The following is a 22,526-nucleotide window of genomic DNA, read 5'->3' as shown; positions in this document are numbered from 1 at the left end:
ACGCTCCCTCAGTCAGATTTGATAGTTTTGCCTGACGGAGCATCATACAAAAAAACATCACACTGATTTTGCCAATTTGTTCAAAACAGATGCACGATAACAAAAGTCACCAAAAGTTACACACTGCAGCACAAATAATCTCCAGCTGACCCAGTCTCTGTGAATGATATTCAGTCTACGTCAGCATTAGCACAGCATCAATAATGAAGCTTTCTTTCACTGCCGCACACAACTCGGAGATCTCTTAATCTTCCCCCGCAGTGTTTTATTATTCCCTGTGTCCACCTACTCACCTACTTACTTACATCCTGTGTGATCAAAGACTGCGAGGTTCATGAGAGACCAAAGGGAGGTGTTAAAAAAAGAAGAAGAAGAAGAAGATAACAGACAAAGACGTGATAATTATCTTACAGCTCTGATATCGAGAACGGTGCTTGTGTTGTGATGATGCAAGACCAAATTAGTGCTATTTGAGTACTTGTGTGTTATGCATATGTGTGTGTGTGCAGGCATGTCCCATGAATAATATATATATGTGTGTGTGTGTTTGGTTTTATTCATCTCAGCACTCAAATTAAGGCACAGCTGCTGGATGAAAATGCAAATGTAGCCACATTTTTTTGTTGAATGAGCCAGAGGGACGTCCTTCCATGGGCTTCCTTCCTCGCTCCATGAGTTCTCTGTTGTAATGGATATTTCTGGGAGCAGGAGGAGATGAAGGCTCATTCAGTGGAGTCCGCAGCCTCCTCTTCAGTCCTAGTCATGCAAAATTGGATGGCTGTTTGGGGACTGCTTACACACACACACACACACACACACTCTCTCTCTTGCAGACATCCACTCTGAACTCTTATTGCCTCAAACTCTTTTGAGAGTCATTTGGTGACTCTTCATAAAACACAAACCTGGACGGATTGAGTGCAAAGACGCTCGCTGATAAATTGATCGGTAAAAAAAAAAAAAAAATAATCGTTTGAAGCCAAGTGAGCTTAAATCAAGGGGTGGACGCAGGGGAGGCACTATAGTTTTTTATATTCATTACATATAAAAGTCTACAGTATCTTGACAGTTTGTTCACTACTTGATTTTGTCAGGAGACGTCTTTGTCTGACGTCGTGAGAGTTGCTGCTCTACCGTTGCCCCGTTTGGTAAGTTTGTGCCATTTAGTTAAGTATTTCAAACACAGAAAATCCCAAAATAACACGTTTGAACTTACTGATGGAAAAAAAACCCTGTGGATCAACAACCTTGATGGAAAATTGCTGATTTTCTCTATGGACTCTGGTGCAGGGAGTTTACAAAGTGACATAAACTTGAATTCACAGCTGTAAAGGGCTGTTGAATGGCAAGATAAGAGAGGGAACATGTGATTACGAGGGCATATGCAGTCTATGTCTCTGTCTGAAGTCTGCAGCAATGTATGCTATCATGTCTCAGGTTGTTTTTTTTTTATTAAATTAAATTTAAACATATTTATTAGTCCAACTAGGGGCAATTAGTTAAGACAACAAAACCCAAAAGACATTGTAGCAAACAGAACCAAGTCCACCAGGAGACAAGTGAAGTGCAAAGCACTGCAATAAAACATGAAAAACAGTATTAAAAAAATAGTATAAAAGTGATAAATAAAAAAAAGCCATAGGCTGAATTTAGAATTCTGAATGTCAGAAGTCTTGGCACTGCAGTGAGTACTGACTGTGTGTCATTATCACAGACTGCACTTACAAATGGACTCAATCCTCTGGATTGAGGAATGAAGCCGGCAAAGTAGGATGGAGGTTATGGTAAAGCCACTAGGGGGCGACTCTGCAAGTTGCAAAAAGAACAGTTTGAATGGAAGTCTATGGGAAAATGAGTCTACTTCTCACTCTATCACAATCTTTAACCCTGAGAACAGAGCATTTTGGCTGCTTTTTTCCATTACTATGTTTAAACTTACAGTATATACAGAGGCTATAAGAATGTGCAACCTAGGTGATCTTTTTTTTTTTAATTTTCACCAACTATATAAACACACCTGAGTAAAAAGTCTCAGTTCAAAGTTCACTTGGCTCAAAAGAAAAAAAATGCTCAAATTTTGTGACTTCTGCACCATTATTGCTACTTTATATCGCGACTAAAAATGTGATATAAAATGAATCATAACTTTGACTCAACAACACATCTTTTAAAGTCTGACTGTGACCTATAAGCACACACTCCCAGGATGTCCATATAAGGAGTTGTGTAATATTCCCACAGCAAATTACCATGGGTGCATCTGTGGCATGGATCCGTGCCGCGTGAGTACTAAGGGTTAACAGAGTTTGCAAATGCACACATTTGAAAATTCTGTAATAAAAATAAAAAATGTGCTTTGACATGGACCAGACTGCAGGGTGAATCTACCCAATGAGTATCAGGGGGGCGGTGTCACAGACTGCAGAAAAAACTCAGTTTTGAATGGAAGTAGTTTGTAGTTTCAGCTCTTCTTCAATAGAACATGATGTCAACTTTGTAAATGATGTTAAACTGTGGGACATGTGAGTGGACACCAATGTGATTGAAAACAGGTGCTTTAAATAAAATAAAATAAAATACCACACCACTAATGTCAGCCTTAAAATCAAATGGGCCGGTACTGTCTGGTATGCAGTACCTGCACTTCATCATTTTTTACTATTTCGAGAACCTGCACCTCTCACAAGATGCCAGTACACTGTTTGGGTCATCTGTCCAGTTCATTATTATGGCCCAGAATAATCAAGTGCATGTTTCTAGTGTCTATAGGGTTTTTATTTGTTATTGTTTATCAAGGACAGTATCTATCTATGAAAGAAGAAAGAGAACAATATCCGTTAAAAAGGGTCTTTAAAATTCTTCACTAATGTTTAGTTATATTCACTGACTTCCTGCCACTGGAGGACAGTATAATAACAGGACATCAAAGTTTAAATCATTGTTTATTTACTGAAAATAGTATATATTCTCCTGGTGTTTGTATTTACAGTAGTGGCACTTATTGTGTCCCCGCTTCACTCACTGCTTCAAATGAAAATGAACGAAACAGAACTTTCTATGCTTCTATTTTTAACCATTTCTGTCATCATTGTGCAGATGGGCATGATGTTTAAATAAAACATCAGGATGTATTGATTTGCCAACCCCACCCCTTCCTCCCCTATCGATTAACATGTGTGTAAGTGCAACTGATGCAGCCTCCATGATCTGATTTGATGAGACGGATTATAATCTCTATATTACTTATTTCTGCAGTCTGATCCAGCAACAGTCTGTCATCCCTCGGTAAACTTGGTCCCAGGAGCCACATCTCATCTGAGCAGCTCTCACTCCTCCTGCTCCTCTTTGTTCTCCGCCACAGACGCTCACTGGAAACACACACACACACACACACACTATACTACTGTAGGATTCACTCCTAATGTTATTTGATTCCCCGTCTGTTTATTACTCAAACAGCAGCAGCAGCAGCAGCAGCATCTCTGTTCCCCGCTTCTCTCTCCTCCTCCTCCTGACACTCACGCTTCTCACCTCCTCCTCAGCATCTCTCTCTCCCTCCCTCCCTCCCTCTCCCCCCTCTTCCCTGGACTGCAGCAGAGGAACCCGCTGCACCGAAGAAGACAAGTAACGAGGGGGTGAGGAAGAAAAAAAAGAGAAAAGACCTCGTCGCGATGCTTTCCGTCTCTGCTGCTGTGTAGAGCAGGGAATCAGGAAAAAAAACAACCAAAACCCGGACCATTCACACTCTCTGAGCTCAGCATGACGGATCTGCTCCTCTGTGGTAGATTGTAAGTATTTTTTTTAAATCATTATTTCTTCTTCTTCCTCCCTCCTTTTTGTCTTTCTTTATTACATGCGCCAAACTGTAACTTCATCCTCGTATACGCGCACAGATCGCATCACTCTGCGTCTGTTCGGATCAGTGATGTGGAGGCAGGAGGTGTGAGGATGCACCTGCAGGATTTGACTTATTTTTATTTTATTTATTTATTTATTTTTTAACTATATTACGGTTGATTGACGGAAAAGTTGAAGGAACTTTTTTTTTTTCTTAAGTTGTTCCACCCTCATGAACACCCACTTTGCCAATTCGCAACACACAAACTACTGTGAGGTGTGTATTTTTCCTCACGTGAATAAATCATGTCCACTGAGTCGTTCTATTTGCACCTTTTTTTTTATTTGCGTAGTTTGTTAAAGTTTGCGTGGATTACAGTAGAAAGAAATGGATTTTGTGCGCAAGTCAATGAGCCATGCGTTGCCCATGTTGCGACTTTTCCCTGGTTGCACATGTGTGTGCGTGTGTGTGTTGCTGGTGTTGGTGATGTGAAACACCATGATGTGATCAATGGTCGTGGCACGCGCGCGGCGCGGAGGCAACCCCCTGCACCCCCTACCCCCCCACCCCCACCGAGCGCGCACACGCAGTCCGAGATACTCTGCAGTGAGCTGCGCAGAGAAGAGACACAACCATCCATTACTCCACTTCTGTGTGTGTGTGTGTGTGTGCGGCGATACTCATCTCTCTAACTGCATACATGCATACATAGCGCACTGTGCCGCCGCAAACGCAGAGCAGGATTGATTCCCGCTCAGCCCCGAGATCTAATTATGGGACGCGACTTGCGTCAACACACTCGGCGGTGATTGATGCTCCTCCTTCCCGTATGTGGTGTGACTGTGAGCAGTGGAGCCGCCGTGCTGGCTGCAGTCGTAAACGCTGCAGGTGGAACAAAAGAGTTCATGCATTTAATGTAGCTTTCCATCACACTGTTATTATGCGGCATAAAAACAATGGAAGCAAAGAACATTTAAAGAAAAGTACTGAAGTGCTGCATACAAGTTTGCATGCAAAGTTAGTGTAACGGCGGATGTCGTGCAAATGTAAGATATGATGTTCAGAAATCACAAGTATTTCTGCATTTCATCACCTGAGAATGTTGTAAATAGGGCGACATTATCGCCATGATGTGAGTATTGACCAATCTTCTTCCTCTTATGGCTTCTCCCTTTAGGGGTCGCCACAGCGGATCATCTGCCCCCCTCTCCCATGTGTCCTCTTCTGTTACACTAATGGCACTTTTCCATACACACTCATACATACTCTACACTACTACTCGGCTACGTCGTTTTATATGCGTCACAAAAACACTGGATCCTCAGTGTCCAGCAGGTATTATCCCTAATGGAAAAGCAGAAGAAAACGAGCTGAGTACCGCTAGAAAAAAAGCGTCAATAGCAGATCAGACCTTCCCTTTCACTTGTTCTGCTATCATTGTGTTTTTTAGTTAGCCATATATTTCAATACATAATATATTGAATATATTGCAACCCTCCCCATATACCTGGGCTTGGGACTGGCACTAGGAGACCATGAGATGTTGCCTCCCAGTGGCTGGGTTGGGGTTATTATAACAACACCCTCACGATGCGGTTTTAGCAATCAGCAGAATTCCTGCATGCTCTGAATTGGCTTTAAAATGTATTATTGGATATCGGCAAACATATCCCCCAATATGACTGAAACAGTTGGTAGAATAGGCTGCTACCTCCTTGGTTATATTCTGGCTCCCTCTACAATTATTCTTTTATTTTGCACAATGAAGAAAATGTATGAGTATGCTAACTTCCCTACCAAACAAAAAAGTTGTATACACTCCTTGCTCTATCAGCATATCAGGTATCGCCCATATTGTGCCTCGCTAGTTGTAAATGTTGGACAAGAGTAGATATGTATGTGAACTGATGACAATGTCACGTTCCATTGAAGACGACCTGAAAGTAGTGTTTGAGACCATTAGCTAGTTATATTTTGCTAGCCTGTATCCATTCAAACTGAATACTTTCTGCAACCCGTTGTATTGTCCCCGTTGAGGTTATTTTAAACTTTTAAACGTTATTTATATACGGTCTATATTAAACCGCATCATTCAACTTAGTGCAGGAAAACTGCGCACAAATCTTCACTTTCTTCGACAAGATTTTCAAAATTATGCTTTTTCAAAATTCCCGAGTTATTCAGTGGAAACCAGGTGATGGAGGCTTTAGCGGGCTGAATGCAGTTTGATTGGACCAAACGTGCTGTGAGCAGGCAGGTGTTTGCCCCAGGACAGTGTGGTTCAGTGTGAATAGATACTTGTCAAACACAGCTGATGAATGAATGTTTGCCTCGTGCATGCATCCCTCAGTGTTTACTTTAGCTCCGTTGCACGTTATCTCGGCTTCGTCTGTGTATGACTGAAAACTGAACACAAAAGATGGTTTGGCGTGAATGGCTCTGCCATGTCGGGATAACCTGGAGGGAAAACAGCACTCTATCTAACTGAGATAAAATAATCTCAGCTTTCTCTGTCTGAACACACCTGGTGTGCGGATTTTGTCAACAGTTGCCTCTATGCTAAGCTAAGCTGAGCTAACCACATGCTGGTTGCGGCGTCACAAGTGATGTAGTGTTGTAAGTCTTATAAAGCGAAGCTGAAACACTTTGTAGTGTGGTACGTTTGCTTTCTGCCAGTCAACAAGGCTTAAAACCCGGAGACGTGAGTTTGAAATGACATTATTTCATCTGTTTCCGCGCTCATTTGAAAACTAATGCGCACATTATCTGACTCCAAGATGGCGGCGCGCACGGACGCAGCGGCTCACGGCTCTCCCTTTTTGTGCTATTTTCTGTGTTTTTCGTTCGTGTTTTTCGTAAGTACGTGTTCAAATCGCTGCTATAGCCGTCAGGACTTACTCGACGTTGGTTTTAGGCATAAGTTACCCACCACAAGTGACTTTCAACGAACTCACAATATACCCGACGACGTCGCGAGGCAACCGGGCTCTCCGTGGATTGTTATCGGGTCCGGCAGGCGTCGGAGACGGCGGAGGGAGAGAAAGCAGAAGCGAGGACGCCGGTCAGGCCTGTTGGTGAAACTCAGGACACAGCCACACAAGCCTCCCCTACCCAGCTTGTTCCTCACAAACGCGAGATCTATGGTTCACAAGATGGACGAGCTGGAACTACAGTTGGCTGGGAATCGCTATGTTAAGAACTGCTGTGTTGTGATTATAACCGAAACCTGGCTTCACCCGCGGATCCCCGACGCCGCAGTAGAGCTAGCTAGCCGCTCTCTCCACCGCTGGGACAGAAACCAAGACTCCGGTAAGAGCAGAGGAGGAGGTCTTTGCATTTACGTACATAATGACTGGTCAAACAATAGCAAAATCATAGATAAACACTGTTCCCCGGACATAGAATACATGTCAGTTAAATGCAGACCACATTATTTACCCAGAGAGCTAACAGTAGTGATAGTTACAGCTGTATACATACCTCCGGATGCTAACGTTAGCATAGCTCTCGCTAGCCTGCTAAAAACAATAAATACACAGCTGCGCGCGCACCCACACGGAGTTCACATTATAGCTGGGGATTTTAATCAGGCGAACCTTAAGACGGTTCTTCCGAAATTTTTTCAGCACGTTAAGTGTCCAACCAGGGGTGCAAACACACTGGATCATGTCTATTCTAACATCAAGCATGCATACAGAGCCATACCACAACCTCATCTAGGCCAGTCAGATCACCTCTCTCTGCTCCTTACCCCGGCATACACCCCTCTCAGGAGGAGAACTACACCTCTCAAAAAGACTGTTACAACCTGGCCGGATGATGCACTCTCTCAGCTACAGGACTGTTATGCGAACACTCAGTGGGAGGTATTTGAACACCAGGACCTGGCAGAGCACACAGAAGCAGTACTGTCATACATCAGGTACTGCATTGGGAACGTCACTGTAGAAAAGAGCATCAGGGTTTTTCCCAACCAGAAACCCTGGATGACCAGCCAGGTCCGAATGCTGCTCAGGAAGCGTGACGCTGCCTTCAAGTCAGGTGACAGGGAACTGTACAGTGCCTCCAGAGCAGACCTGAAGAGAGGAATCAAGGATGCTAAGTCGGCCTACAAGAAGAGGATAGAGGACCACCTCTCTGATAACAACCCGCGACAGGTGTGGCAAGGCATACAGCATATCACAAACTTCAGGGGCTGTAACATCACACCTGGGAACCCAGACGCCTCGCTGGCAGAGGAGCTGAACTGCTTCTTCGCAAGATTTGAGAAAACTGAGCCCCATACAGCCTCACCACCTCCGCAGCCACCAGCACCCAGCACCGTCACACTGACTGTACAGGATTCTGAAGTGAGACGGGTGCTAAGAGCAGTAAACCCAAGGAAGGCAGCTGGCCCGGACGGGATACCAGGGAAGGTGCTCAAAGCCTGTGCAGACCAGCTCTCACAAGTTTTCACCTGCATCTTCAACCGTTCCCTGTCTCAAGCCACCATCCCATCCTGCCTGAAGACAGCTACAATCATCCCCGTGCCAAAGAAATCATCCACAGACAGCCTCAACGACTACCGCCCAGTCGCCCTAACACCGGTCATCATGAAGTGCTTTGAGAGGCTGGTTCTTCACCACATCAAAGACAGCCTTCCTCAGACCTTCGATCCACATCAGTTTGCTTATAGAGCAAACAGATCCACGGAGGATGCCATAGCCATAGCTCTCCACACTGCGCTGAGCCACCTGGAACACCAGGGGAGCTATGTGAGGCTACTCTTCATCGATTACAGCTCAGCCTTCAACACAATCATCCCGGACATTCTGGTCAGTAAACTTGTGGATTTAGGCCTCCACCCACACACCTGTTCATGGATAAAAGACTTCCTCACGAACCGTCCACAGACTGTTAAACTTGGTAACCACATCTCCTCCACCCGCACACTCAGCACCGGCTCTCCACAGGGGTGTGTGCTGAGCCCACTACTGTACTCCCTCTACACCCATGACTGTAGCCCAACCCACCTTGGCAACACCATCGTCAAGTTTGCAGACGACACCACTGTGGTTGGACTAATCTCAGGGGGAGATGAGTCTGCTTACAGGGATGAGATCCTAAAGTTGACAACGTGGTGTTCAGCGAACAACCTGGCACTGAATGCCACAAAGACAAAGGAAATCGTCATCGACTTCAGGAGGCACCGCGCAGACCCAGCTCCCCTCTACATCAACGGTGTCTGTGTAGAGAGGGTCCAGACCTTCAAGTTCCTGGGCACCGTCATCTCGGCTGACCTCTCCTGGACCCCGAACATCACGGAGATCACCAAGAAGGCCCAACAACGCCTGCACTTCCTGAGAGTGCTCAGGAAAAACAACCTGGATGAGAAGCTGCTGGTGAACTTCTACCGCTCTTCCATAGAGAGCCTGCTGCTGTACTGCATCACAGTGTGGTACGCCAGCTGCACTGAAGCAGACAGGAAGGGTCTTCAGAGAGTCATCAACGCAGCACAGAGGATCATCGGCTGCACTCTCCCCTCCCTAAAGGACATTTACCACTCTCGCTGCCTGAACAGAGCGAGGAACATTGTTAAGGACAGTTCCCACCCCGGCTTTCATCTGTTCGACATGCTGCCCTCTGGCAGACGCTACAGGTGTGTCCGAGCTCGGACAAATAGACTTAAGGACAGCTTCTTCCCCAGAGCCATAACCACACTGAACATGGACATGCACTGACCATCCTACCTCTACCACATACTCTCACACATTCTGGCATGTGCAATACTACATTTCATCCTGAAATGCTTATTTATTTAATAATTTACTCCACACTATGCAATACTTATATACTGTGCACTACTTATATTGTATATACAGATTTTTATCCTGCTTAAATTACATTCCAACTGTGCAATATCTGTATTTTTAAATGGTACCCTGCTAAAATCACTTTCATACTGTGTAAATGTTTATATTTCTATTTTTATATACTGCAAAATTACATTTCACTCTGTGATATTTATATTCTATATGCTGCTAAAATCATATCTCACACTGTGATATTTATATTTCTATATTTCATATACTGTTAAAAAAAAAAAAATACACTTCACACTGTGGAAATAGTCTTATTTATTATTTTTTATACCCTGCTATGGGTCACGTCTCATAGAAATGCACTTTTTATATTTAAACCCTGATACAGACCTGCTATTTCATATTGTGCAATAAGAATTTGATGGCTGTATATCCTTTTAATGTAGTACGCTGCAACTGAAAACCCACCTCACGTTAACTAGGGTCACTTTTTCTTTTTAATGTCCTTGACCCATACACTGGTTGTTGTTGTTGTTGTTGTTATTGTTCTTCGTTGTTAGCTGTATGCACTTTCAAGGTGAAGTCAAGTAAATCTCGTTGTACAACTTGTATAATGACAATAAAGGCATTCTATTCTATTCTATTCTAATGGCCAGCGAGCTGAGGCATCACGGCTGTAGCTTCAGTTAGCGTTAACATTTTTGACTTCTTCTGCCAATGGCATTAGTCAATTTGGTTGATGTGCGCCCTCCGCTGGTATAAGCCATATACAGTGTGTGAGGTCCAGAGAAATTACACAAAAATGTATGTATTTATTTATTTATTTATTTATTCATTCATTCTTGACAACAGTTATTTGACTAATGTTCATAATTGCCACATGGTTGTTGTAGTGGTTAGCATTCTTGCCTTTGCAGCAAGAAGACCCTGGTGTAACAGGCCATAGTATACCCCCAGTCCAGAATAAACCTGGGGTAAAAGCGGCCTATGCTAGGTTATACCCCGGGTATATTATGGCCTAGGCCACTTTAACCCTGGAATATAAATTAGCCTAGGCCAGACTATACCCCTGTTGTGTTGTATTTACACCAGAATGATTTAAGTGTTCAACATTTCAGCTGTGTCATGTAAGTGAAGTTAAGAAAGCTAGCTGACTTAATCTTAAATAATCTTAAAATAAGACCACAACCCTTTACATGTAGATGTTACAAGGCGACAATCCAAAACATCAATATCACCCTAAGAAAATGTGAAATGTCAAAAGTTTATTAGTAGTGAGAGACTTGTTTTTGATAAATGTATGAAACTTGCTAAAGTAGTTCTGTCTTATCCTACATTTCGTTAGGTTGCTGATGAAAAAAAATAATTTTAATATAGTATAGTATAGTTTTACTATACTAAAACTAAAACTCTAACTATATTAAAACTATATAATATAGTTTTATTCTCGGTTAAAATGTAGATTATTCCAGGGTAAATACATGTTCCTGTTTATAAATATTTATGAGTGAATAAACTGTTTAAATTCAATCAAAGAGGGTTGTAGTCTGGCCTAGGTCAGAGCGAACTCTCCAGGGTGTACCCCGCCTACTGCAGCTTTAATAAGTTATTCCATGTTTTCCTTGTAATTTAAGAAAAAGTACACGTAAGGCACACACACACACATGCACGCACTACGTTCAAAGTGCATGCAGTGTATCCATCAAATCTCGATTTGGGCATCCGCAGAGGGAGGCCCACAGAGGCTGGCTGAGCTCCAGCAGTCAGTAAACCCTGACAGCTATCATTATATACAAGCAATCAGGCTGATGCAACTGTGTGTGTGTGTGTGTGTGTGTGTGTGTGTGTGTGTGTGGATATCACAAGGAAAACCCAGGCTAAGTGCTGCGTTTAGTATGTTGAGTGACTCAGCCTGTAAGCTACTATGCCGTTATATAACTTAATGTGTGTTCATTAGGTCTGCTTTTATTCTACATCTCCACTCCCCGCACCCCCTCAACATTAATGTAACTTCAGCATCCCCCTCGAGGCATCCTGTTCAAAGAGCTCGTTCGTCGGCCTGTTTCCGGCTCTGGGAAAGCAGAGCACACGGCGTCTCCATTGCTTTTCAAAAGTTTAATCAAAGATATTTATTGGATTTTTTACTTGTATGCCTTTAGTATTTTGTAAAAATCTTCACTGATGTTGTCACATTGACATCTTTAATAACAGGAGGGTGTCTGTATTATAAGCTATAGCTTTTCCCCCCCCCACACCATTACGATGCTCGCCAACTGTCGCTGAACCTCAAATTAGTAAAAGGAGAATGTCATGTAGCAGAAGTAGCGGAGCGGTTTCTCCTGGAAAGGAAGCATGGCAGCAAATCCGTTTTTTTTTTACTTTCATTGCAAGGTTTAGGGTTTGAGACAACATCTCGCTGCTGTTGCTTTCCCTCGTGTTCAAGAAGGGCAGTGAGAACACCCTCCATTGCCAGGAACATCAGTGATTTGCAAATTATGGCTAATAAAAGAGCTATTTTTTGGACCAGATAGATTCAGAACTGGCACCTCATCAGTGTTCTGTCACCTCACCCCCTGCAGTGATTGTGACCTCATAGAAGTCTATGTTTGGGGAAAGACAACTTAAATTTGATGTTGTAGTTACATTCACATGAATGGGAAATCCTACTTTATTCCAAACCTCCCTTGTGTGGCATCAGCAGATCGTGGCGTGCACTTTTATTCACGTGATGTGCAGACGCTCACTGCAGCCATCTGTGGCCACTGCATAAAAGCCTGCAGGGCTCTGCACATGCACTGCTTTTATTCACATGTTGTGAACGATGTCACGTGTCGATACGGAATCTCTGATTATGCGTTTGTCGCTTTGTTCTGATAAAGTTTTGAGAGACAGAATCTACCTGCAGTGTGTGTGTGTGTGTGTGTGTGTGTGTGTGTGTGTGTGTGCATGCATCGTCTCTATATGCGTGTGTTCCTGCGAGTGATTAATGGACGTGGCTGGTTGGCGTCAGCGGGCCATGACAGCACGACTGCAAGGAAATCATTTCTTTTCCCCCCGCCCCTTCTCCATGGACTGCTGATTCAGAGCTCGCAGGAATTTTGCTGATTGCTAAAACCGCATCATGAGGGCGTTGTTATAATAACCCCAATCACAGCATCACAGCGGCGGGTGAGGGCAGTCGCAATCGAAATGGAAATAAAAAAAAAAAAGGCCATAAATGATTTTATCCTCCCTGTTTATGGCGGAGAAGGCCGCGTATGTTCAAACAGCCCCATACGATTCCTTACATCAAGCAGTGTGAGAAAACGCCGTATTATAGGTTAGGCCTAGAATCAGGACTGAGGGATTATCTCGGTGGCTCTAACTGCTCTGAAACACTTCCAAATGTCAGTATTAATGACCATCTGCATATGGAGGAGAGCGGTTAGCCCATCGTGAATAATGAAATGTCAACAGTAGCGGGATCTCTTTCGTGTTCGGCTTTGCCATTAAAAACACAAAGACTTTGAAATTCTTGCAGCACCCAGGTGTGTGTGAGAGAGATGAAGGGATGGAGGGATGGAGGGATGGAGAAGTGAAGTGTCCATGAAGACAGACAGGAAAGAGATTGACAGTCGCTGAGAGGGGAAACCACAGATTTGCATCGAGTATGTGAAGGATTATGAACGCGGTGTTTCTCAAATTCGAAGATCCTTCCTTGGTGGACAGGTTCCTTCCATGGCTTCCATTGTATCCCAGCATTCTGGGAACACACAGATGACACAGGCTAGCGAGACTGTCCTCCAATAAAACGTACATATACGTCGTATGCAGGAATTACGACCTATATTTACGTTTTCAAAACATGCGCCCCTAGCGGTTATATATATAACAGCAACCACTTCCGCCTTAGACGCTGTATCTAGTGGCTTACTATACCACCTTTTTCATTTTTTTTTTTCATTTTTACTACCTAACCCTGTCTTTTTTGCCCTAACCCTACCCTCAGTAACATCTGTGCATATTTGAGTTGGATAATACTACCTTTACGTCGCATTCAGGGGTTTGAACAAAACGACCCACAGGCACGTTTTCAGAAAACGACCTATATGTATGTTTCAGTTGGAGGACAGGTTGGGCTAGCAAGTGTCCGTCACGACATCTCAAGAAGGATCTGCCTGGCCAATAAAAATGTGTAAAGTAAAAATTACAGTCAACAAATGCACACTTTTTTTTAACCGCGATCTTGGATTCTTAACATCCACCTTTCTGGGCTCAATTTGAAAAGTAAATATTGGTAAATATTTAAATTCATACACTAATGTAAATTTCCAGAATGCATTAACTCAAAAAAACCTTCATTTTTTCTATTTATTTTTGTTCTTTATTGTTGTCATCATTATTTCTATTATGTATTGCCTTCATTACCCTATCATGACAATAATGGAGTGCTCAAGTTATAAAAAAGAACATGAATGCATGAAGGGTTTGTTGCTGCTCTTGCTGTGGATAAACCAGCAAAGGTTCTGGGGGAAGGACTAGCGTTTGAAAGTCTGATAATAACAGTATCCTTTCAATCCATCCTTCCTTGACTTTGACCAAACACTGACTGAAAAACGGGCCTTTATTCATTTTTGCAAAGCAGACATTTCACTGGTTTCATTTGCACACATGTGCACACATGTGCACACATGTGGTGCAGAAATCATCAGAGCACAGCAGGGGGTCCGGCACAGAGTTTGACCTTTAGTCCCAGATGTCAGGCACTCCTGCTGGACGAGCTACATCGCTGGCAATGAGTGCAGGGCATGTTTGCAGAAATGGGCGTGCTTACAATAGTGAGAAATCGGCTGTCATGTGGTAGTAAAATCGGAGTTGCACCTGGGGGAGGAGTCTGGGAAGAAAGAGATGAACGAAAATCATCTCTTTATTTCAATACTTAACAATGAACTCGACGGTTTGCACCCGGATCAACATAAACTTGTTTTGGCAGCCCGTGGAAAAGTGGAAAGGGAACTTGACTTGTAACCGGAGGGTCGCCGGTTCAAATCCCCACCCGGCCAAAAAGGGCTGGGGTACCCCTGAGCAAGGTAACCAACCCCCAATGCTCCCCGGGCGCTACTCAGTGTGGCAGCCCACTGCTCCTATGTGTCAAAATGCAGAGGAATACTTTCCCTAAGGGGATTAATAAAAAGCTAACTAACTTTTAAGTAAACATGTCAAAGAAACGAAGCATTTTCATGAATTACGTATCCACCACTGCCTGAATTTTCAATATACGTCAAGGACCGACGTAACTTCAACACATCAAAACTCTCCAGCACCATTTTACTCAAATACTGACTTTTTTTTAAAGCTGCTAATGTTTTATTGTAGAACCTCTCCGTAGCAGCGTGTGTGCGGGTTATTGTTCTGAAGCCACGGGACGGAGAGATTTCGCTGGTCGGTCTGGTGCTTTGATGGATCCACGGCCAGAGGGAGTTAGTGTCTCATCTCATCATCTGTCCGAGCACAAAGTTAGTTAGAACACATTTCCTTCTTCACTTTCATTGCTGCATTGCACCAAAATCTCTCGGGCTGCTCATACGTCTCCGCGGAGCCGCGGGCTGTAACGTTCAAATGACAGATCCCAACTCATGTTTTATCTAATCCCGCAGAGCAAAGGTGAGCAGAAACACCATACATCAACCTGCCACCGTCTGGTTGGGCACAGACCCTGTGCTTTTTTTTTACCCCAGAGACTGCAGATACATACGGAGCATGTTAGCATGTTAGCATGTTAATACTAATGTAGAATTGAATGTGTTTATTTGACATGATACTGATGCCAGTGGAATACTGCCTTCAAGGCCGGTTTATAGGAATCTCTATTAGTGAGTGAACATATGCATTGTTATGCTCTGGATGTCAATAAATATCATTTCATGGCAGATTGTTTTCATGCTATGGAAGTATGCAGTATTAGGGAGTATTTTGTAAGAAAGAAAAAAAAAATAAAGCAGCATGAATTCTGAGACTTCTGACTTTAATCTCAGAATTCATGCTGTTTTCACTTCCTGTGGGTTATAAGCTAATGGGCTTAATCAGGATTGTGTGAAGTCATATGACACTTGTTTGACTGTAAGAGGTACAGTGTTGGGCGTAGTTACTTTTAAAAAATAGTGTTTGCTTGTTACTTCTTACAAAACTAATTCCTTACTTTACTTAGTTACCCTGTATGGAAAGTAACTTTTTACGTTACTCGTTACTTTTACGTTACTTTTATGTTGCGTTACCAAATTTTCAGTAGTAGCACGTTACACTACTTTTTACCCGAAAAACTAGCTACATCACGTTACTTTGGAACGCGATACACACAACACTGTGGAGGTATTTTTATTAGGTCGTTTTTATTTTGTTATGATCTACATTTCAATAATGTCACATTATTCTCGCATCTCAAATTGCAAGCCTTTAAAATGCTATAACACGTCACATGAGGTTTTTGATGTGTGCCATCGCGGCGTGAGACTCTCTGTAATTGCTCTGTCAATAACAGTGTAGCTAAAGTGCTTACGGGTGTAATGTGAAAGCCCAGAGCTAACTGTTGTTTCACCTGCAGTAGTCTTTGGGTCCTGTCACTGCTGGACACCGTGTTGCAGACACTGATGTGCTGACACTTTTTTTTTCTAAGACTCCACAGCAGCAGCAGCGTCACGGTCCAGAGAGCCCCGAGGGGAGTCAGTCATCCTGGATGACACGTATCCTGAGGCTAGAAACTTAAACTGCACAGAACACACAGTCATTCAAATTTCCTAGAATGTATTTCTTTTTGTGTTTTTTCACATAGGTCAGTATGAAAAAAAATGTATTCATTCATTCATTCACTGTCTACCGCTTAATCCTCCACATGAGGACTGTGGGGCCCCTGGAGCCAATCGCTGCTGACAATGGCGTGAAAGACCGGGTACACCCTGGACAGGTTACCAGTCTGTCACCGGGCAAACGTTAAAATATTGTTAGAGAAAATTGAATTATTAAGTTAGTCTGAGGGCCACACGCTTGGTGTAACAACAAGGGCATGTTCTCCCCCCGCGTGTGTGTGGGTTTTCTTCGGTTTCCTCTCACAGTCCAAAAACATGCAATATGGGGGTTAGATAGTGGACTGTGGACTGTCTAAATTCACCATGAATGGTTGAATGGTTGTTTGTTTCTGTTTGGCCCTGCGATGGACTGGCGAACTGTCCATCGCCCTATGTCAGCTGAGATAGCCCGTGACCCTGATAAAGTGGTAGAAAATGGATGGATGGATGTTAGTCTGACGTAGAATGGACATTTGTAAGTCACTTCAACACATTAGTTCAATTGGAAATGTGCTAAACTGAGTTTCTCAGTGTCCGAGTAACAGCCACAGAATTCATCTACAGTGCTCTGGACGCGACGTGACTGACACTCACGCTGGCTCTAAACAACGCGGCTCATGCCATAGATGTATTCAGTCGATGGCACATAAATCAGGCGATATGTCGGACAACTTTATCTTCATCATAAAAGTGAAGATGGTGGAATATTTTACCGGATCAGAGAGATGCCGGAGATGAATCACTGCTATGGGAACAATGGAGTCAGTCTGACTGACGTACAAGTCTGCAGAGTAACGTTAATAGCAATTATTTACATTTACATGTGACAAGTTGTATATAACAATTCATTTTGATGTGAACATAATGTTATCAGTTATTATAGTATCTATTTTCAGAAGATGTCATTTCATTTATAGTAGTTGTGAATGTCTGTGTGGTTTGATGATTCGTCGATCTGTTGGTAATGCCTCGGGGCTCCAGTAGGGGGATCACGCTCCTCTTCCTCATTCTATACAGACGAGTGAAGGAAAGAGCTGCATGTGTGTTTTCCTCATCCTTCCCCGTTACTATTCCCCTTTTTAAGGTAATTTTGAAATGAACACATGTTGGTAGTATTTTTCTAAATGTTATTACTGGTTTCAAATGCATGGAAAAGAACTTTTTTTGGCACTTATTTGTTGTTTAGTTTCTTGCTAACTCAGACGTGTAGCCCGTAGCCTGATAACCCGTCGCCACGCTGTAGAGTCTGAATGTTGACATTGGTGTTTGAGTGTGTTACTGTTTCATTTATATTTTAATATATTTGTGTCAAAATTAATAAGTCAACATGTTAAAAAGACACTGATAGGATGTTTGTGGTCCTACAATTGAGTGTGCGTATGCATACATTTGTTTTTTGTTTGTATGCATTGTTTAAAATGGATTCAATACAGACGAGTGAAGGAAAGAGCTGCATGTGTGTTTTCCTCATCCTTCCCCGTTACTATTCCCCTTTTTAAGGGTACAACATACACAGCTTCACAGCGGTGATTCACCTCTGCTGTCTGTCTGGATCTCTGGTAAAATACTCTCCTGTTACCCCGTCTACGACTGCTTTGGCATCCCGGGGCACAACATTTATCCACCATCTTCACTTTAAGAGACACCTTTTCTGATATATTAGCTTCTGTATGTGCGGTCTACTGTATGTACGTCTATGAAATGAACAAATTGTCTCCTGCCAGGGGGCGTTGCCTTGTTTGTGGGACGCCAACGTCTGGAACTTTATACATTTATACTGCAGCTACAGCTTAGATGCTCGACACAGGTGCTGCCCACCCGGCAACAATACAAGAAGATAATAATATCTTAATAAAGATTTAAAAAAAAAGGCATGACTTGCTAGGACTAGTAGCTAGATGAAGTTAATTTGGTCTGTGACGTAGGTAACCCGGAAAATGAACTCATACTAACAAACTGAAAAGGGGTCATAGATCGCCACCAGTGTTGGGTATAGTTACTTTGGAAAGTAATTTATAACGTTACAATTTTACCGTCAAATAAAAGTCATCTGTTGCGCTACTGCGTTGAATAAAAGTATCTCATGCGTTACCAAAGATGAAAAGCCATTCGCGATGCCTGTGCATGATGACCACAGCAGGACACACACCCTCCTTCAGATGTACTGACACTGCATGGCATCGTTCTACTAACAACAATTTGTAATTCAGGAGGCTAAAAATGATGACAAGGATGCAATAGTCCACTTAAAAGCACTTAAAAGCATTTAGTTCAATCACAAAAAATGTGATTAAATGATCATGTATACAGGAGCTCCAAACAACCATCTCCATCACCAGCTGTTCTTTCTTAAAAATAAATACCATGTTAACCCGTGGGCTTTATAGCTGCTGTGAGACATTCACTGATAGAAAATACAAATGTCGGCAAAAATGATCGTTTTGCATGTAATGACCAAAACCTTGCAGACCAAAACAGTGTCTGCAGAGCAAGGCCATTAAGCTGCTGTGTAATGACAGCACAACATAACTTATGACTACACACCAGGCTTCACAGGATTAAAAGGGTTCCTTTAACTCCAGCCATGATGAAACTAGATGTTGTCAAGTCACCAACAAGTTTTTAACACAACAATACTACTACTACTACTCAATAACAATAATATTGCTGTGGAGTGGGCTGCAGAACACAACTCACAGGACAACCTCAGTGTTCTGAGAGCAATAATCTTTGTAGTAACATAAAGGTCAGGTGCAATTAAATGACAATCAGCCATGTTTGTTCTATTCCAATTGCCTTATTGACTATTTTCAATTGATTTTGTAGCAGTAATGAGAGTGATTTCTGAAACCTCAATAAGCTAGAACATAGATCAGCTTCCCTTTGTTCTAAATTCTCAGCTTTTACTTCCGTTGAGTGCAGTTTGTGTCGCCTCCTGTGGGGAGTTTGGCTCTCCCGGTGTCGAAATGTTCTTTTTGCGGTTCTCCTCCACAGCGTGCCAGGAAATACTGCAGTCCAGCATTTGTGACAGACTAAATGTGCTCTTCTCTTTCTGTCCCCACAGGCTGATGGTCTCTTCTCCTGAGCTCTGACAGCACTGAGGATCTCTTCCATTTTAGATCAACTGTCTCCATTTCAGCATCGTCTGCCTGCTCCCATCCCATGGAATCAGACATCATTACTTAATCATTAGTGTCCTGGCATTGAAGCGGCTTTTCAGCACTAGTGAACTGCCTCAAGTGCTTGTCTATCTGAGGATAGAAGACGAGAACACAAGAACACAAAAACAAAAATAAAACCAGACGGGCAGCTTACGTTTGTTGCTCCTGGAGGAGTAAACTCTCCATAGAATTGAATTACGAGACTTTAAGTGCCAACTATTCCTGTGCCAAGATGGATGAAACGCACAACAGGACTTCCTTGGCCAAAGGTGCCAAGGACATCGCTAAAGAAGCCAAGAGGCACGCGTCCAAAAATTTAAACAAAGCCGTGGACCGCGCCTCCGATGAATACTCAACTCAACGCAGCTACAACCGTTTCCAGAACGAGGACGAAGACGAGAGCAACTACAATAATTACAGCCAACAGGACGGCCGGTATGCTGACAATGGAGCCAACGACGACGACGACGGGGCTTCTAGTGACGCCACGGAGGGCCACGACGACGAGGATGAGATCTACGAGGGGGAATACCAAGGCGTGCCGGCCTACAACGACGGCCAGCCGCAGGACGGACAGGTGGCTCTCGGCCAGCCGGTTTCTGACAGCCTTAAGAGCCGCAAGGAGCTGGAAAATGAGAGACAGGCCGACGAGGAGGAGCTGGCCCAGCAGTATGAGCTGATCATGCAGGAGTGTGGCCACGGGAGATTCCAATGGCAGCTGTACTTTGTGCTCGGGCTGGCGCTCATGTCAGACGGCGTGGAGGTGTTTGTGGTGGGCTTTGTCCTGCCCAGTGCTGAGACAGACATGTGCGTCCCCAACTCTGGAGCTGGATGGCTCGGTAAGGATCTGCAATGCAGTCGATGAAGTTGTTTTTTTTTCCAGGTTCTGGTAGTCTTAGACATATAACATACTCCCCAAATTGGGGATTTATGCCAGATATCTAAAATAGAAATATCTAAAATAGAACCTTACAGAGCGACATACTGAACACCTGTTGAATATCTCTTATTTGACTGACCCGCCCTCGTTTAACGAGTAGTTCTAACGAGCTGTCGCTGGACTCTGTTTCCCTCCTGACCACCTGCTCATCACCTGTGCTGTCTGTAACACGGAGAGCGCAGTGGTGGCCGACACTTTTAGCCGCGATCTCATCGCTTTAGGAGCTGCAAGCACGTTGTCATGGCACCAGGTATTTGGATACATGAGTAGGAGGTGTACTAAAGCGAGATGGTTCGCTCTCCCACACTGGAGGAAAGTTGTGTTTGTCTGCCACTAATGTGTGTGTGTGTGTGTGCATGTTGTGGGTGATTTGGCTCATTATTCCTCTCACTATATCAAAAATAGCTACATAGTACTGGCCATTTTCCCATCATACATTGACTTCATTTTCAATGCAGCATGAAATCGTATTCTTCCCATTGAAAGACATTCACTTTATGATAGTGCATGTTTATATTTTGTATATCTTTTTAACACCTAAGCCTTAAAATGTCCATCTGTACTTGTTTGTGTGCTTTCGGCCATTTTTTTTTAGAATAACTTTCAATGTCTGGCAGTTATTTACAATTTACTGCATGTCAAAATAGTGTATTAACAATTTAGAATGAAGAAAAACCAAAAGTTCTATTGGGAAAGAACACTGTAGTTGTACACAGTGTGCTATAATTTGAAATTTGAACAGTGTAAAACATATTTAAAATAACCAGAACTGCAACTAACGAATATTTTCAATAATAATCGTTAAAAAATGTTAAAAAATGTTGATCAGTGTTGGTCAAACCTGGAAAATGAAGATTTGTTTTTAATGATTTCTTTGTTATATGGAGCAAAGACATGAAGAAAAATTCACATTTCAGAAGCTTCAAACCGTTTCTTCGATTATCAAAATACTTGACAATTCATTTAGTAATCAATTAATAATCGATGAATCGAGTAAATGTTTCAGCTCTAAAAATAGCATTTGTTTGAGTCTTTGTCTCGATGTCCAAAAACGGGCCAAAAAAATGGAAACTAAGTACAGGCGTTTTTCCAACTCTCTCCTCTCTGGTGACAAAGACGCTGATTCTCCAGTTTTCAACAGCATGAGTGAAATCCCCGTAATAACCACATTGATGGTTCTGACCTGTTTTCTGACTCCTCTCTCAGTGGGAGACTAGAGGAGGAAAGAGTCATTGTTACCAACGCACACACACATGCACTAAAGGAGGTGTGTATACACTCACATATAGATGCAGAGCTGACGGGAGTTTTACTGCACAGTTTCTCAGTGAAGGTCACTGACTCGTTGTGTGGTCAATAAAACCGCCTTGTGCTTGGAAGGAGAAAGAAAGAGAGCGAGAATAAACACAGATCACCCTGCACTGTCGCACTTAGTTACAGACCAAGATCATTAAAGTGGTTTATTAGCATCATTTCAACCACTAATGCATGATTCAGTCACATTATTAAAAAAAAGTACAGTCACTGTGCACAGAACGACGACCGGCTAAGCTAAATGTCATCCAGAAATATTTGAGCAGTTCTATCCTCACTCTGTAATTGTGGAGTGTGATGTGCGAGATGGGGTTTGTTTTGGCTGACTCATGCTCTGTCAACAGCTGACTTAAAAAATAGATACTGATTCAGTGGGAAAGAGTTTTCCCAGCCGTGTGCAGCCTCGTGAGGAACCTCTTCAAAAGGAGACAAGAGCACGAAGATGATGCTCGGCAATGAAGTGGATTGGAGGGGTTTCAGGGTCAGTATGAGGTCACGAGTGTCAGAGAGGCGAAGCACCGGAAATAAGGAGCTAAATAAACCTAGGATTGTCCTCTAAATAAAACAATATGCCAGTGATGAACCCCACCGCTCCGTGATGGACGGTGTCCAGTAAATGTAGACACTGAGAGGACGTTTGAATGTCCAACA

The 22,526-nt window shown here is 43.0% G+C and overlaps 1 protein-coding gene across 2 annotated transcripts in view; it reads left to right on the top strand.

Moving 5' to 3' along the window:
- Positions 1 to 3,678: 3,678 nt before the first annotated feature.
- LOC122758359 (synaptic vesicle glycoprotein 2C-like) overlaps positions 3,679 to 22,526 on the top strand; it is a 49,707-nt gene continuing 30,859 nt past the window's right edge. The window contains exons 1-2 of one of the 2 annotated variants that reach the window (XM_044012483.1): positions 3,679 to 3,788; positions 19,525 to 20,460. In XM_044012483.1, the coding sequence (XP_043868418.1) occupies positions 19,854 to 20,460 (607 nt within the window). In that variant the 5' untranslated portion in view covers positions 3,679 to 3,788; positions 19,525 to 19,853. Of the gene's footprint in view, positions 3,789 to 17,529; positions 17,545 to 19,524; positions 20,461 to 22,526 lie in introns of those variants that run through there. The other variant, XM_044012484.1, reaches the window with a different exon arrangement.

The sequence above is a fragment of the Solea senegalensis genome, linkage group LG21 (genome assembly GCF_019176455.1).
Source record: "Solea senegalensis isolate Sse05_10M linkage group LG21, IFAPA_SoseM_1, whole genome shotgun sequence".
Taxonomy (NCBI): domain Eukaryota; kingdom Metazoa; phylum Chordata; class Actinopteri; order Pleuronectiformes; family Soleidae; genus Solea; species Solea senegalensis.
This window is presented reverse-complemented; position numbering and strand designations above follow the sequence as displayed.